The following is a 15,969-nucleotide window of genomic DNA, read 5'->3' on the forward strand; positions in this document are numbered from 1 at the left end:
ACCACATCAGTGGTTTGTGGGGCTGAAGGAAATATCTGCACCCAGTGGGTGCCAGAATCCTGATCAATCTATCAGACTTGGATTGGTGCTGCCCTGCAACTAAACGAGTTTACAGCTCTTGTTAAAAGAAGTCAGGCATCAGTGCTTTTAATTTTTTATAAACATTTTTCAAACTGTAAGCAAAATGAATAATTAAATGTATTCTTATAACCTACCCAATTGCATTTTAAAATTTTTGCTGTTTTTATTAAACATCCCTTTGATTTATTGTTCCTTGCAGTTTGGATAGGACCAATTCGTAATTTTTCTTTTATGTTTCTTTTGTTGTGAGGTTTTTTCCATATTTAATATGATCAAGAGGCTTTGACAAATAATTAGCCTGACTGTGGCAGCAAACTTTAGCTGTTGAGAACATAAGAAGATTGTATGAGGGCCTTTTCATAAGCAGTTACTTTTTGACATTTCAAATAAATACTTGAACAATTCAATAAACCTGCATTTCAGATATGCTACTGATCTGCAAGAAAATAAAGACTACGAGTAGTGCTTTGTACTAGATGAGGGTAATTACTAATTTATTATTCCTCTCTAGTTTTTCTAAAGATAAGTTATTCCTGTGAAAATGATTAAATGAATGTGATGAATTGATGTCACTTTTGATTTCAAAAAGTTTGTATATGTAGAGCAGGTTTAACAACAACTGTGGACATTGTTCTGCATCACACCAACCTTGAGCTTTGGCATCTCATCATGTCCTGAACAGAATTCCTTCACTGATTGACTCGCTGAGTTACTCTCTCATTTTCTTCCCAGTAGGTGCTACTTCATTAGTTAGTAGTTTAAAGGTAAAGTAAGAGTCCTTACTGTCAGTTCCTGTTCTGAGAGGGCTCGAGTGGAGGTTTCTCATCTGAATCTGTGCTAGTGAGTCTGGCTCCCTGTGTGATAAGGAGGCAGCCCAGCTGTGTCTGGAGGGAGTCCTAGGCAAGGGAATTACAAGTACAGATTGTTCTTTCCAGCCCTTGCCTGCTCCATTTGATCACAGAGATAAATACCTATTGTGCTTTTCTTCTGTCATCACCAGCCTGATTTTAAGCTACTTATGTTTCATTTTAAATTGGGGAAAAATGTGCCTCCTCACAGACATCTCCAGATCCAGATAAATGCACAAAGGCAAATATTCCCTCTGTTGGCTCATCATTGCTGGTGTCTGGGTTTTCTTGTTTTCCTTCATGCTGAGTCTCTCATGTAAGATACATTGTTTCTGCAAGAGTACCTGGCACTTCCTGTTCTTTCCCTCAGCCGATGCTCTGGTTTGGTATAAGTCAGGTTGCATAATGAATTGGGGTGACAGAAGAGCATTGGAGGTGTATAATACTGATGTAATATCAGTCAAGTTTACTTGTGAAGGTATTTCTTTTCTTTCTTAAAACACATCTTTAAATGAGTTTGACCTTTTTTCCTTCATTTGATGGGTTGCATTTATTATACTAGGTGTTTGATTGTAGTTTTTAAAAGCATCTAATCTTATGGTGTGCTGGATGTTTTTATACAGTCCTTTTAGAAAAAGAAGCAGGAAGTACTGAATATTTCTTATTCACAAAAAGCATCCCTACTATTATTTCAATTTTTCTTAATAATTCAATTAAAATTAACACAAACAAGTAGGAAAAAATGGCGAGTCATAATTCATCTTATTTATTTAAATTAACTTCTGTTCAGCTTTTTCTTGCCTTGCTGGTAATTGCTTTCCAGAGTGGATCACTGCAATCTGCACTTGTATGAGCATTTGTTGGACCTCTTTTTTCCCTAAGAGCTCTGGAGCAGCTATTGCTAGTGTTACTATTCCAACTAGACCGTGTATAAATTTTTAATGTTGACTAAATCAACAACAAAACAGTTTTCTGCTGTTAAATTGCCTATGCCAGAAGCCTGACTTAAGACACTGAGACTATATTTGTTGGTCACTTCATGGTCCAAATTATGGTTACCAAGAAATGAGCCGGATTTTAGATTAAATAACTTTACCAGTAGGTCTGTCGTGCTTCTGTTGTGTATAGACAGTGTGAGAGTATTGGTTACCCTGTACATGTCAGTCTCCTTCTTCTGGTGTTTTTTTTCAGTTCAGAATATAAGGGCTTGTATTTGTAGATAAACTTTCAGTCAGCACTTCTGGCCTAGGGTGCCTCATTCCAAGTGGATATGGATATGGATTTTCCAAGTGGATATTGGGATGTTGTCTACTTTGAGGCAGGAGTATATGGACATGGCTGGGCAGAACAGGGTGAGGCAAGCAATGTGGTCAGTTTGAAAAGTATTTGGGTTTTTTCTGAGTCTCTTCCTTAGCGTGAATTTGTTCTCAGTTTGATTAATTTTTGGTAGCAGAAGGTGATGAATGGCAGAGTTTGATGTGGCAGGAGGCAGCTCGAGTCAGCTCATCCACTGGCAGTTCCTGGGTGTTTCCAGTCAAGGGGATTTCGGTGTTTTAACCATATGGCCCATAACTCAGACTTGTCTCAGCAGAGGATTCACTCCAGTTTTGAATCCCCTTGTGTATCCTGTCAGGGAACAGAGCCTGGCAAAAGTAGAATCTCATTCTGCAAAGTCTTTATGTTTCCTCTTCAACGTTTGGCATGAAGTTTCCTGCTGAAATCCCAAGCCTTTCTGGTCTTTTATCCAAAGCAGACACCAGCTGCAAACTGTAATGAATGTAACACTTGTAGAAGTTGTTGAGGATTAAATGTTTAAATCCTTCACCTGTTTACTCAAATGTGCCCATGTTGAAGCCATAAGGAAGATGATAAATCCACAGGCTCTCTCCCAGTTTTTATCTATGCTAGAATGTGTTTTGATCAATTCCCTGAGACAGGTGATTAGTGAGACCCATGGCATCCTAAAAACTCAGCTGCCTTGCTGCAAACAGAAGGCAAGGTGCTTGCAGTCAGCAACTCTGGCATAGCACCAGATCTCTTCAGTCCTGATAGTAAAGAGCTCTTGGCCTCCTGAGAGCAGTATCTGCTGAAGCTCTTGTTAGTCCTGTTCTTTGTCGAGTGGCTTTTCCTTCCCAGCATTGCTGCTCCAAAGACATGGAAGTGAAAAATCGCATTTGGCCCTCACCAATTTTACTCAGAGGATTTCTGTACTCTCCCTATGTGTAAATAACTTGATGGTCAAGGTGGGTTTAATGCCCTGACAGACGTGCTTTTGACTTTCTCACTCTTCCAGTCTGGTCTTCCAGCCCTCTGTTAAAGGACAGGAGATGAGGCTTGTGGCACTTCTGCCTTGCTCCACCTCAGCAGTTGTTCTGCACCTTTGCAGATGACCTGTTTTGGTAAACTGCTTCCCCTGCTGTTTTTTTTTTTTAACCTTCCCTAGCCTTGATCACTGTATTTGGTCATGAGAATCTGAAGTGCTGTGATACTTGCCTTTGCTGAGCTTTCTTGTACAGCTCCTAGGTTCATGCAGGATCTCAGACTTTCTACATAATGATTTGGAGTCTTAAAGGGTCAAGTGGCCAGGTGTTTTCTTTTCTGCCAGGTACAGTCATTGAGTTTAGTCCTAGGTGCATTTACCAGGGGCTCTTGACACTGTTTTATCCTCAGAGGTATGTTGGATCTGACCTGTGTGGGCTTATTCCAGCAGTTGTGGGGTTTTGTTTTCATCCTTTTCTCCACCAGTACTTCAGAGATGCTGTCTTGTTTTAAAGCAGAGTTGTGATCTTTCTTCATTTTTCTTTTGCTTTTTTGGTGATTGATTCTTGACTTCAGGTATTCTCACTCATATTTAATAAGCAATGATTGATAATTAAAAATGTTAGTATTGTTGGTTCAAGAGTTACATGGTGCTCTCTCTTTTGTAATGCCAGTGTTGCAACTTAAAAGTCCTAAGTCTGAAGTTTTCATTTGGCAAATGTAATGAATCCAGGGAGCTTTGTGTGGCAAAGGGAAGAGGATACAACATGAGGAAGATAAACCCATCAGTGTGGTTCTGTGTGGAATGCTTTGTGGAAATAAAGCAAACAAACTGCATCCCAAGACAGTAATTATCTCTGTGTACTTGCACGGATGAGGAGGAGAGAGAAACTTAATTGTGCAGGTGTAATTGAGGTGGTGCACAGTTATCTTGTGGGCAGCTCACAGGACTGAGACGTGCTGAATTGTGAGTTACCAAGTCAAGCAAGCAACAGCTGTGCAATTATTAAAATTAATCTTCTGCTGCTTTTATGCAGTGGAAAAGAATTTAACATGAGGATGAGTTTGAGAAATGAGATTTTGTTGTAGTTTTAATGCTGGTTATCACAAATTTGCATTTGTAAAAACAGAATTTTGAGGAGTAGCTAAGGGGTTTTGTTACTCCTGCCCTGTGCACATTCACAAAAGTAAAGCGTTTCAATGTTGTTTCTTTCTGCTTGGAGTGATGGAAACAGCTTTGTTCTGTAACAGAAAATACGACTGTCCAGACAGTGTAAATTACTGTGTAGAGCAACTGCTCAATTATACATATACAAATAACTGCATCAATAAAAGGATTTCTTCAGATTCATTCTGAGTTTTGGATACTTGCCCATTTTTATCCTTTCATTCAGTTTATGGTTTAGAACAGCAATTAAAGCAACGTAAAGTCAGGAGAGGCGCTTTTAACATTAAAAGCATTAATTGTACCAGACTAAGTTCAGTCTCCACCTCCAGTTGCTCTTCTCCCCAGAGCCCGGTTTAATTAGCAGTCCCTTTGGGATGACAGCAAACTCCGTTTTCTCCGTGACTTCTAATAGTCTATATTTCAGCATGGCATCAGAAATGGTTCAATAACATCACTCAGTGCTTCAGATGAAAGATTTTAAGAAATATTTTGTAGCAGTTAAAACCACTTGCTTGACTGAGCTAACTGCAATACTGAGACAGTAGCAAACCTGTCCAGGAAAGAACCGTAAAGCAAAAGGTTTGAAAAAATACCCATATAAGAGGGTGGTTTATGGTAATATCAATTAAGAGTAGTGTTTAGAGTACATTTGTGTGAGCATCAACGTGGAAATGTAGTGGAACTTGTCAGACTTGCTGAAATATGTCTGTGGTCTCTGCCCAGGCCTTGAATGCCTTTAATTAGAGTTTTGGTTTGTTGCAGAAGTAGCAGCATTAATGAAGATCAGTGTTTCCTACTAAATGTAATCCAGCTCTGTTTTAATTGCTTTGCTAAGTGACCAAAATGAAGGCAATCTGTTTGATGGCTTGCAGTTCCTGTCATCATTTCACTGCTAGCCAAACAAACACTGTGCTGGAGTCCCATCACTGCTGAGAACTCAGCTATGGTTAATTTTCAAGTTATTACAAATAAACTATTGGAAATTGTAAATATGCTGCCCCAGTGATGTTTGTGATATTAAAATGTTTGCTCATGGCTGGAATGTCCATATTGACTCAGAGTTACAAAGTGCCTAAACATGCTTTCTTTTCCCCCCTCTTTTTCCTCTTCCTTTGTCTCGGGGCCATTGCTTCTCCCAGGGGTTATGAGGACCCCATCGAGACGGAGATGGTGGAGGAGAGGATTCCCTACCTGCACGGTGGCTACGCAGCACCGCTGGCCCAGCCGGAGCGAGGCAGCATGGCCAGCATTGACCGGCTGGGGAAGCGCTCGCCCTCCATCGACAGCATCCGCAAGGATCCGCGCTGGAGGGACCCCGACCTGCCCGAGGTCATCGCCATGCTCAGCCACCCCATCGACCCCGTCAAGTCCAACGCCGCCGCCTACCTGCAGCACCTGTGCTACGAGAACGACAAGATCAAAAAGGATGTGAGGCACCTCAAAGGGATCCCAATCCTGGTGGGCCTGCTGGATCACCCAAAGCCCGAGGTGCATCGTAAAGCCTGTGGGGCTCTCAGAAACATCTCCTACGGGAAGGATAATGAAAACAAAGTGGCCATAAAGAACTGTGATGGAATCCCCGCATTGATCAGGCTGTTGCGGAAAACAAATGACATGGAAGTCAGAGAGCTAATTACAGGTCAGTGTCTGTGATTTCTTTAATGGATTAGTCTTTAGAACAGTTCTTTCAGCTTCAGGAACAAGAATTTCTGGAGATGAGAGCATTGAAGGAGAATTCAGATCAGTGGCTGCAGCTCTTCTGTAGCTGCACCACGTTTGTGGTGTGAGAGCCTCACACATGCCTGTCAGGAGGGGATCGAGACTGTGTGTGTGTGTGTGGTGCACTTGGGATTCCCTGGCTGCTGAGGGATGGATGCAGCTCCTTGTGTGTAGCATGCAACTGCCTGTGGTTGGGTTCCTGAAGCCTGAATGAGTTATAGCAGCTCCATTGATGGGTAATTTGTAGTGCACGTGCCCTCAGCCTGTTGTAATCGTGAGGTGAGATATGCTGATCTAAATCTTTCCTTGTTAATCTCTTATAAAACAATCCTGCTGCCTAGTCCCCACTCCCTCTTATTTATAGAACAGTCAGTTTGCTCAGGAATGCTTCCAGCCTGATGCTGAGGACTCTGAGGCTGTGTATAAAGTTGCTGCACTTCTGGGCTGGAAAACTCGGATTTAAGGGGGTGTAGGGTCTGCTGTTGATGCTCTGGACATGGATTTGCTTGTTGCAAAGGTCAGAAAAGGGAGAATTACATTTCAGATTACTTAGTTTGTGCACACTTTGCAGGGAGTTTTCAAATGTCGCTGTTGAGCAGCTAGCAGAGTAATGAATGCATCAGTTCTCAGTGGCAAGAAGGAATGACCTTTATTGTTTTGATTTCATCACATATATAGAGTTCTCAAAAATCACCCAGATTGGTCAGTCAGAAGCCTTCCCCCAGGCCTGATTGGCCAGGCCTGCACTGCCCAAGTTCTGGGACACTGTTCCAACAACATCCAAACTTTATCTTTATTTACAAAACACAAGAAAACTTCTCATGGGAAAAACCTGTACTAGCCACATTCAAATACTTACAGCTCCATTATTTAACCTGTTTTTATTTGAACTTAGTCTTGGATGTCATCCAAAAAGAGCAATAAAGTATATGCCAAGTTTCAAAGTTCAGCCATTAAGTGGAAAAGGGTGGAAAAGTAAGTCAGCTCTTAAAGTAAGGAGAAAGATGTTGTTCTTCACTCTCCCATAAATCATGAGGAGTGAAATGGATTTCCCTTTCTCTTCTCAGAAGCTGCAGGGGATGTTTGGATGGAGACCAGAGCAGTTCCAATGAATTTCAGTGCCAGAACAGAATTTTTCAGAAAGCTTTGTGAGGGTAAAAATGGGTCCAGGGCTGAAACTGTTCAGCTGCCTTATCAGTGTTGGATTCCGCAGGTAGACCCTATTGCAAACGTTGATTAAGCCATTAGAGGTAAACATCATAATTCTACAATTTCCTCAGAAATTATGGGAGCTCTCTTAAGTTTTTACTGGTAATCATAATTCTCTGAGATGAGCAGTGGCCTTGGGTGTTCCATCTGTTCTTCCCCAGATTACAGGCTATTTAGCAAACTAGGTCTAAATATACAGTGTTGAAACTAGCAGGGATATTTTCCAGCCTTCTTCCAGTGAGCTGGCAAAGGAGAACTGTCTGTTTTGTCAGAGGACCTCTGAGTTGCACGTGCTTTGAGAGCTGTCTGTGCTCTGCCTTAACGTGGAAACTCTGCAGGTAGTATTTATATTTCATTTGTTGCACTCGTTTAGTATGATGGCAGACTTAAATTTATTTATTTTTTAAAATAAAGAATATCTGGTTATCTACTGTTCTAGTTTAATCAAAACTTATTTCTGGTGTGCTGAGAAGCAATAAATTTATTTCCTTAGATTCAAGAAAAGAGAAGCCAGTCTATAATTTATTCTGAAGGAATATCATTATAATGCTAAGTGGTAATCAGTCACTTCTGAGATGGCAAAACCAGACTGGATGTTTTTCCTTTTCACTGTAAATGGCAATTGCTTTGATTTCCAGTTGATTAATTAGCTTTAGAACTCAAGTGCATTTTATTTGTCAGTAGTCCTTGCCAATTAAGTGTAGTATTTTTATTCCACCTTGGCTTTTGTTATTTAGAGCTCTTTATTTCCCCTTGCTGAAAAACACCAGGAATACTAAGGGCATTAACCTAAACAGATGTCCAGTAACAGATAATGTGCATTTAATCTCCACCTAACCAGGAATGATTTCATTGCCCTTCTGAAACAGTATCACCAGATCCGGTGTGAGACATTCAAGCATCAGCACAGAAAAGAGGAATATTCCAGCAATGCCTCTGTGGCTGGTGCTGCTGTACTTGCAGTCTGTGTTCAAAGCCCTGGCTGATAATGTGGAATTGTCCATTCGTAAAATGAGCTCCAAAAGTCAGCAGAGAGAAACAGGAGCCAGCGAGAAGTGCAAAGGGAGCATTCAGGCAGGGCTGCTACAAAAGGACTGTGTTCTGCAGCCTCAGAAATTCGGATCACAATTCCAGCATTCTCCTGGTAGCAATCACAACTTCCTATCTGGGTGCTTTTCCCTAGTGATAAACCTTTGCCATGAAAGTTTTCCAGTGTGTCTGGAGTGAAATGTCTGGGGACTTCATCAGCAGTGCAATCTGAAAAGAAAAAGAAAATACAACAGCATACAGGGTTTGCGTGTTTAATTTTTTTTTTTACAAGCACCAACTTCAAGTTTGGTATGACACGTTGATTTTTCTACAGTTTAATATTTCTTTAACGCAATACTGGCTGCTTTTCAAAAGCTCAATAGTAATCACCAGCTGGTCATCCCAGATATGGACAAATGATAAAATAATCCTGCTTTCCGAAGAGATTACAGTAATTTAAAGAAGTTTAAATAATTCAGTTGTCTGAATTCAAGAGCAATTCCAGGCTTGAAGTTTTGTTTCTCTGGCTGTGGGGCACTGCCAGCCTGCAGGACAGAAGGTACATGGGAGCACACAGGAGGACACCCTGTTTGGAGAGGGCCTTTCTGCCAAAAGGGAGTGGTTCCCATCTGATTTGGGAGTCACTCCTTGGCTTTACTAAGGCTACATGGTTCCATTTGCTTGGTGATCTGCTGCAGCAGCCGCAGCTGGGTCTGGTCACTGGGTTAATGGAGTGGGACAAAGCCACACAGATGTGTTAAAACCACCCAAGAGGGAGGTGGATGCAGCATCAAGGGAGGAATCAGATGTGTGACATCAGTGCAGGACGAGTGAGGCTTGGTGTGCAGGAGTGTGCTCCTTTGACCACTTCCCAGGATATACATCTTGGAGAACACAAGTTAGGCAGCTGTTTTGACATGGAATTTTGGAAGCAGGCAGAGTGTACTGATACACCACTACTGGCAGATTAAAGCCAGTCTGTAGATTTTCTTCTAACAGATAGCACTGGTTTTAGCAGAACTCGAAAAACTTCTTTGTTAGTGCCATCTCTGTTTCACCAGATGTTCTGGACATAACTGCAAATGGCACTAAACAGGATGTCCCCTGAGGTCAGAGATCTGTGAAGTGTGCAGAAACTGCCTTCAAAACTCAAAGATACTTGCATAAAATACCACAGATGTTGCTTCTTTTTCTTTTTGAAATGCGGAATTACAAAATGTTTCCTATTGACTGCAGTGAGAAAAGCTTGATTTAACTGTTAGTGTCTGTAAGTAAATAATGAGTAGAGTTGTTGAGAAATACTCCATAAAATTCTTCCTTCATTTCTTGCTAGGCTTGCAGCTGTACTGCTGTACTCTCAGTGGATCATTTTCTTGAGAAAAAGAGAGAAATGAGGATTAAGCTGATAAGGAATTAAATCTGTTCTGATTGGGAAAGCTACAGAAGTTTTATCTTGAGTGATAAGGTTTTCGTGGAGGAAATGTTCCCATCAGATATGCAAGACCAAAATTCTATTACATTCTTTGAAAAGCAATCAGAAGTTGGTAGCTTTAATGAATAATTTTGTTCTTTGTGAGAACGTTGGAGTAATTTTGTTGTTTAATGACATTGCACTGATTTTAAGTGGTGCAGGACGTGATTTTTCTGCTGCCAAATTGGTTATAATTGAAAAATGATTGACCTTCAAAATGCTCTGCAGATGAAATATTTTGATCTAATGCTCAAATAGCAACTTGCAGATAAATCAGCTGGCTCAGAGCTCACAGCTCCTGGGCACCAATGTGTGCTGAGCTCCTGTCAGCTGGTCAGACCTGGACTTCTCTTTGAACACTATTGAATTCCAGCTGCATTCAGTCTCTTGAAACAGCCACTGGTGAATGAAAATATACAAGGAGTTTGGAGGTGGTGATTGTATTTTACTTGCTGGGGTTAGAGGTATTGAAATCTAGACACAAATCTCCAAGTCAAAAACAAGCAAAATGTTTGAGCACAGGAAACTTTTTGTACAATCCTGTAATATTAGAGCTCTTGGAAACCTGATGGGTATTTTTGACTTTTTGCTTATACGTCTGCCTGATTCTTCTTAAGGAGTAAAATTTGTCTTTGTAGTTCCACTCTAGAGATAACAGATTACGTCACTGCTCCAGGAAAGGGGGAAAAAGCACATTCTCATTTCAGGTGCAAAAGTAGTATGTGCCTTCAGGAAAGAGCTTTTAAAGTTGAAGGGCTGTCAGATTTTAAAACTTAGCTCTTCCCCATCTCAGCAGTGTTTCCAGTTGCAATATTTTGCAGTTTCAGAAGAACAGAATCCTTAGTCACCCTGCAGTGACTTCCTTGGCTGATGCCATCTTTTCCAAATCGTGGGGTTTTGACCACTGCAAGTACCCCGTGCTCCATTTATGGTCCTGAGAGGGAACCTCCAGAAGCAGGGTATTCTGCACCCACTGTTCTGAGTTTGAATCTAGGTTTGCTCCAGAGATGATTATTCTGTATAATTTCCTGGGATTCATCCATCTCATTTAGTGCTGGCTGTTCAGATTTTGCATTTGAATTTTCAAGTTCTCTGCCAGCCATGTATTTAGGGATTTAATTGTACTTACTATTTTTATATGAATGAGTCTGACATGCTTAAGAAATTGGTGTACAGTAACTGAAGAAAGACAGTCTAGTGAAGTATTTAAAATTAACAGGGTAGCCTCTATGTCCAGTTTATTTAAAGTTTTGTTACAAATATTGACTTGCATTTGTTTTTTGTATGTTGTATATTTTTGAGCCAGTTTTTTATGAGAAGTAAAGGCTTTCTTCAGTAACAAAATGGGGCCAAATAGCCCTTTCTGCTTGGCTTTGCTTTTTTTCTTATTCTCCAAAATTTGTTGTTTTGCAGTGACAAAAGGTGATTTATTGTAATGGGTACAAAGAGAAGATTCATATTTTACCTACACAGTCTTGTTTGAAAGCTAAAATTAGGCTATAAAATTCTCATGCGGTGTGTCTATGAATGGCAAGGGCAGTAGGCCAAAAAAGCATTATTTTTGTATGACTTTAGAAAAAAGACTGCAAGAAACATTGTGGTGTTCATTCTGTTGTCTGCCTCAGAGTTTCTTTATTAATTAATATGGTACCCTGTATGCAATCACTGCTTGGCTCCTGCAAGTCCCTGTGTCAGGCTGTGCCACATGGTAAGATCCAAAATCTTTTCCCAGTTGCCTTTAAAGCTTGATAGTTGTAGGTTTTAAAACTTGGGGAGATTGAAAGGGACTGAAACAAAAGGTTACACTTCTGTTGTTCTGTTGTGGTTTTTAAATGTATTTACAATGAGGTGGAGATCTATAGTTCACACTGTAATATGCACATATTCATAGTTGTAACACAGGGAGCCTCAGGTTAATACTGGACCCACTTAGGAAAGATTTCCTGTGTGTTTTGGGGAATCTAGGTTTTCTGTTGAGTCTGTCTGAAATTTTGCTAGAACTCACACTTTTCCTTGGAGACCAAAAGTGTGTGTCTGGCTCCCTCCAAGTGTTGTTACTGTCAGTTCTCAGATGGTTCCAGGCTGGGTCTGTGCAGAAATTATCTCTGAAGTCAGTGTTCTGTTTTAGTCCTACTCTAATGAGTAATAACTGTCAGGACACTGATACAGGTCTGCTGGGAGGTTGTATCACTTATCTAACTGGATATTTTGCAGTTATAAAGTTGTTGTTCTGTTATTCTGTTTTGATGTTTGACTTCTGTCTGCTTTGGCTTATAATTGAGGCAAAAATGAAAAGACAGAGGAGTTTTGGTTTTCAGCTTTTTCAAGGAATCATGCACTTGTGGCACCAGGAGATTTGAACACAGATATTGCTTGTGACAGGAAAATGCGAAAGTAAATAATAGAGAGGAGACTTGAATGAAATATTATTTTGTGCAGAAGATAAGCATAGGATCAGTGATCCTCCAGAAATTCATCCCTCCTAGGACTTGCTTAATATACTTGTCTGCTTCACTGGATGAATTTTCAGTTCTTGAGGCATAGTTAGACTTGAAAGTGTAACACAGTTTGTATACAGCAGAAAAATCCTATTAATCTCCAACAGTACATCACTTTAATGTACTCTGTATAGGGCTTTGATGAGTTCAACAATATCTATGCCTTGATAAAAGTACTTCCCTTCTTTCTTGAAGAAGCTATGGGATTTTCCCTAAGCTAGTTCTGGTCTGGCATCTCATCAAATTGCTTTGCCTTCTTGTTTAGTTTTATGATTTAACCTTCAAGCAGCTCTCCGTGAATCTTGTGATTCTGTTTAACCTACAGATTTTAAATAGCTGTTCCACTCTGGTTATTTATTAATCTCCTGCAGGCACCCTGTGGAATTTATCCTCCTACGAGCCCCTGAAGATGGTCATCATCAACCACGGTCTGCAGACCCTGACCAACGAGGTGATCATCCCCCACTCGGGCTGGGAGAGTGAGCCCAACGAGGACTCGAAGCCTCGCGATGCTGAGTGGACAACTGTCTTCAAGAACACCTCTGGCTGCTTACGGTAAGGCATGGCTGGGGTTTCAGTGAAGAACTTGAACTGCTGGCTATTGGGGAAGCATTCCTTGCAAAGGAGCCTTTTCTGGTTTGATAGTGTACTTGCAATTCTGAAAGCACCTTGAGAGCAGGACAATCCATGCCAAAAGCTGGGGTCAGGGGGAGTCCTAGTGCAGTCTGAACAACCTGAACAACCAATGTTCCCTAAACACAGTGTGTCTCATTTTGCTTTTCTTTTGAGATAAAGTAGTTATGCACAGTTTAGATTCTTCAGCTTTGTGATGAAGTCAATTAGTTTGAACAAAACTAATAAAGATTTGGCATTGTACCTTCTGTTGCTCTGAAGTGTACTCCTGTCAGATTTCTCCTGATTAATGCATCTTCAGAAGTCAGTTCATTTCTGTTTCTTGGGCTTGTGGTCTCTAAATTACAATAACTATTCCCCTGAGTAACTTCACAAATGAAGAAAGTAATGAAAACTGTTCTGAAAGGGCCCATTACTGAAATTATTTGCAGTCCCACTGGAAACTGAGGTCCTTTAAGCAGGCTCCAGACATCATAAGTTTTTACTTACTAGTGTCTCATTTTCTAAGGTTGTTCTGCAAGAGGAAATTAGTCATGGTGGGGGAATAAAAGGATTATCTCAATGAATATGAGATTCTCCAGTAAGTGTAGACAATAAATTGGTCATCAGTAGACTAGCCTAATCCACATCATAAAATTTTATTAGAATGTGGATCCTCTTGAACTTCTGTATTGCAGGGTATCTCTGGGTTTGTTGGTTGGTTGGGTTTGGTTTGGTTTTTTTCTTATTATTTTAATGTAAGGCTCTGGTTTTACAGGAAACTCAAAAGCTTGTGCCCCTTTGGATATTCTGAAAGCTTATGGAGAGGGGCGTGAAACATAGTCCTGAGACAGGTTAGAGAATTTGAACTTCTGGTATTTAAAAGTGGTTCTGATGCACCTGAAGAACATCAGGACAGCAGAAGTGAGTGGTGGCTGCTTCTGCTGGTGAAGGGGGGAATGTATTTCAGTCCTTTTGTCTGTGGTCTCTGCTCTCATAGTCAGAAGGGACTTTGTGCTTCCTTGTGGAAAATTTGAAGCTTCCATCAGATGTGAGGCAGGGTGATCTCATGCTTGACTGAGGCTGCCTAAGGTAGATGGGGATGTGATAGCAGAGAAGGGTAGTCTGGAAAAGGAAGTTTGTCCATATCTGCTGACCCATGGAGGGAGCACCCTCTTGCACAGGAGGTGGGGAGAACTATCCTGCTGTCTCCCCTCTTCTTGCAGTGAGATGAGTCCAGGAACAAGACATGCAGATGCAGGAGCAAGACAGGATGCAGGAGCAGGTGGATATGAGCTGTCTTTCAGCTGATTGTGCTTCCTGTTGCCATGTCAGGGATATTACACATACCTTTTGTAGAGCACTTCCAGATCTAGGGGTGTAAATGGACATATCAAAAGTAATTAACATTAAAACTGTTGGAAATTATTTTGTGTTGTGTGTTGAAATCCTCTGCAGCTCATCTTTAAAAGCAGCAGCAAGATGTGATAGTTAACACCAACAGAGAATAAATTGTTGCAGCCATCTGTCTGACAGACATCAGTGTTTAAAAACCCCTTTGCCTACGCTTCTCTCATTGACACAGTAGCTGCTCTTAGAAATTCAATTTTCCACGAATGAAGCTTATTGCAGACTGCAAACTGTTCACCAATTTGATATTTAATTGGGAGGTTAGGCCTCTTGATGATGTGCCAGCCTCCCTTGTTCCTTTTGGAAGTGAGCCTCAGGTGTGAGCTGCATTGTCTTCCAAAATAACTGATACCATGTCTGAGTTTCTGAGGTTTCAGATGTCCTTGCAGTTTAGGTATCTAAGCAGAAGACAGGAATTGTGCATGCAGGATGGCATTCATTTCAGTATCATTTTTTCAGTTAATGAAGTTTATCAACAGATGTGGGCGAGTTTGTTTCAAACTCAGTGATTCACAGCATGAACTGCCAGTTAATTATTACTTGCTTTTTTTTTAACTCTGCTTACTCATCTTTACTTTAATCTAGGTTTCTCCTTTGATAATGTGGAGCTGTGGAAACACACATTTCAAAATAATTAAAAACAAGTAATTAAAAAAAACTCCTACACTACCATTATTTACCTTTACCTCTTCAATTCCTAATCCATCCCACTTTCCTTTCCAGTCTTACCCATTTTCCCCTGTGTAACGTATAAGTGTCTCTCCCTCCTAACTTGAGGGTTCAGGTGCTGGTGTGTGTGGAGGTCTGAGTAGGTCAGGGTGAGTTGTGTCCTACAAAGTCACCTTGGCCCCATGTGCCCAGGGTGGATCAGGAGCTGGTATTAACAGCAGGGATAGTGTGGTGTTGCAGGTATGGGTGGGATGGTGAAAGGGTGCTTCAGCAGCAGGGTCAGTAATTGGGGCCACTGCCTGGGCAGAGATCTGTACCTGCTCCAGGGCTGGGATTTAATTCACGAGATAAGAGCCATGATCCCCTTGGCTCGAGCTGAGGTGACTTACTGGCTTTCTATAGCCCTGATTTACCCACTTTCTGAAGTAGCAAAAATCTCTCTGTGATGCTTGATACTGATTTTAGTTTGTGTGGCTGCAGGACTTGCATCCAGCAATGGACCTGTTTATCTGTGTGTGACACTGAGTAATGTTGGACCTGGTTGTTGACAAGCTGGAAATAAGAGAAGCTGCTCACAGTTCATCATTAAGAAAGTCATCCACATACTCTGTTTTTCTATGTTATTTCGCTCTGGGGTTACCTGGGATACTCAGTGGTGTCCATTCCAGGCTACAGTAGCTGACTACACACACACAGAGCTGATGGGAATCAGAGGAGGAAAAAGCAGCTGGTTAAGGTCTATATTGACTTTGGAGAGCAATGTTGATTGAAAGGGCTCCTTCTAAAGTCCAGCCCTCTCCTATGACTATGCACGTTGTAGGGATATTTGGAATCCTGGTATTGTCTGGAACTTGGCTGGTGAGTTCTGTGTGCCATCTCACTCTGCACTTGACTTGCCAAAAACTCTGTTCAGACAAATGTTTGGGGAATCCTGTATTCCTCTTCAGAAACTTGGCAGCTCATCCAATTTGTGAAGTATGATCTGATAATGAAATT

General features: G+C 41.0%; 1 protein-coding gene across 12 annotated transcripts in view; it reads left to right on the top strand.

Annotated features, from left to right (window-relative positions):
* ARVCF (ARVCF delta catenin family member) overlaps window positions 1–15,969 on the top strand; it is a 248,325-nt gene that overhangs the window by 171,639 nt on the left and 60,717 nt on the right. For all 12 annotated transcript variants that reach the window (XM_085075798.1, XM_085075799.1, XM_085075808.1 and 9 more), the window contains 2 exons: window positions 5,496–5,995; window positions 12,654–12,837. In XM_085075798.1, coding sequence (XP_084931924.1) covers window positions 5,496–5,995; window positions 12,654–12,837 — 684 coding nt within the window. The remainder of the gene's footprint in view (window positions 1–5,495; window positions 5,996–12,653; window positions 12,838–15,969) is intronic.

Source organism: Lichenostomus cassidix, chromosome 15, assembly GCF_008360975.1.
Source record: "Lichenostomus cassidix isolate B80296 chromosome 15, HeHo_3.0, whole genome shotgun sequence".
NCBI classification, from domain to species: domain Eukaryota; kingdom Metazoa; phylum Chordata; class Aves; order Passeriformes; family Meliphagidae; genus Lichenostomus; species Lichenostomus cassidix.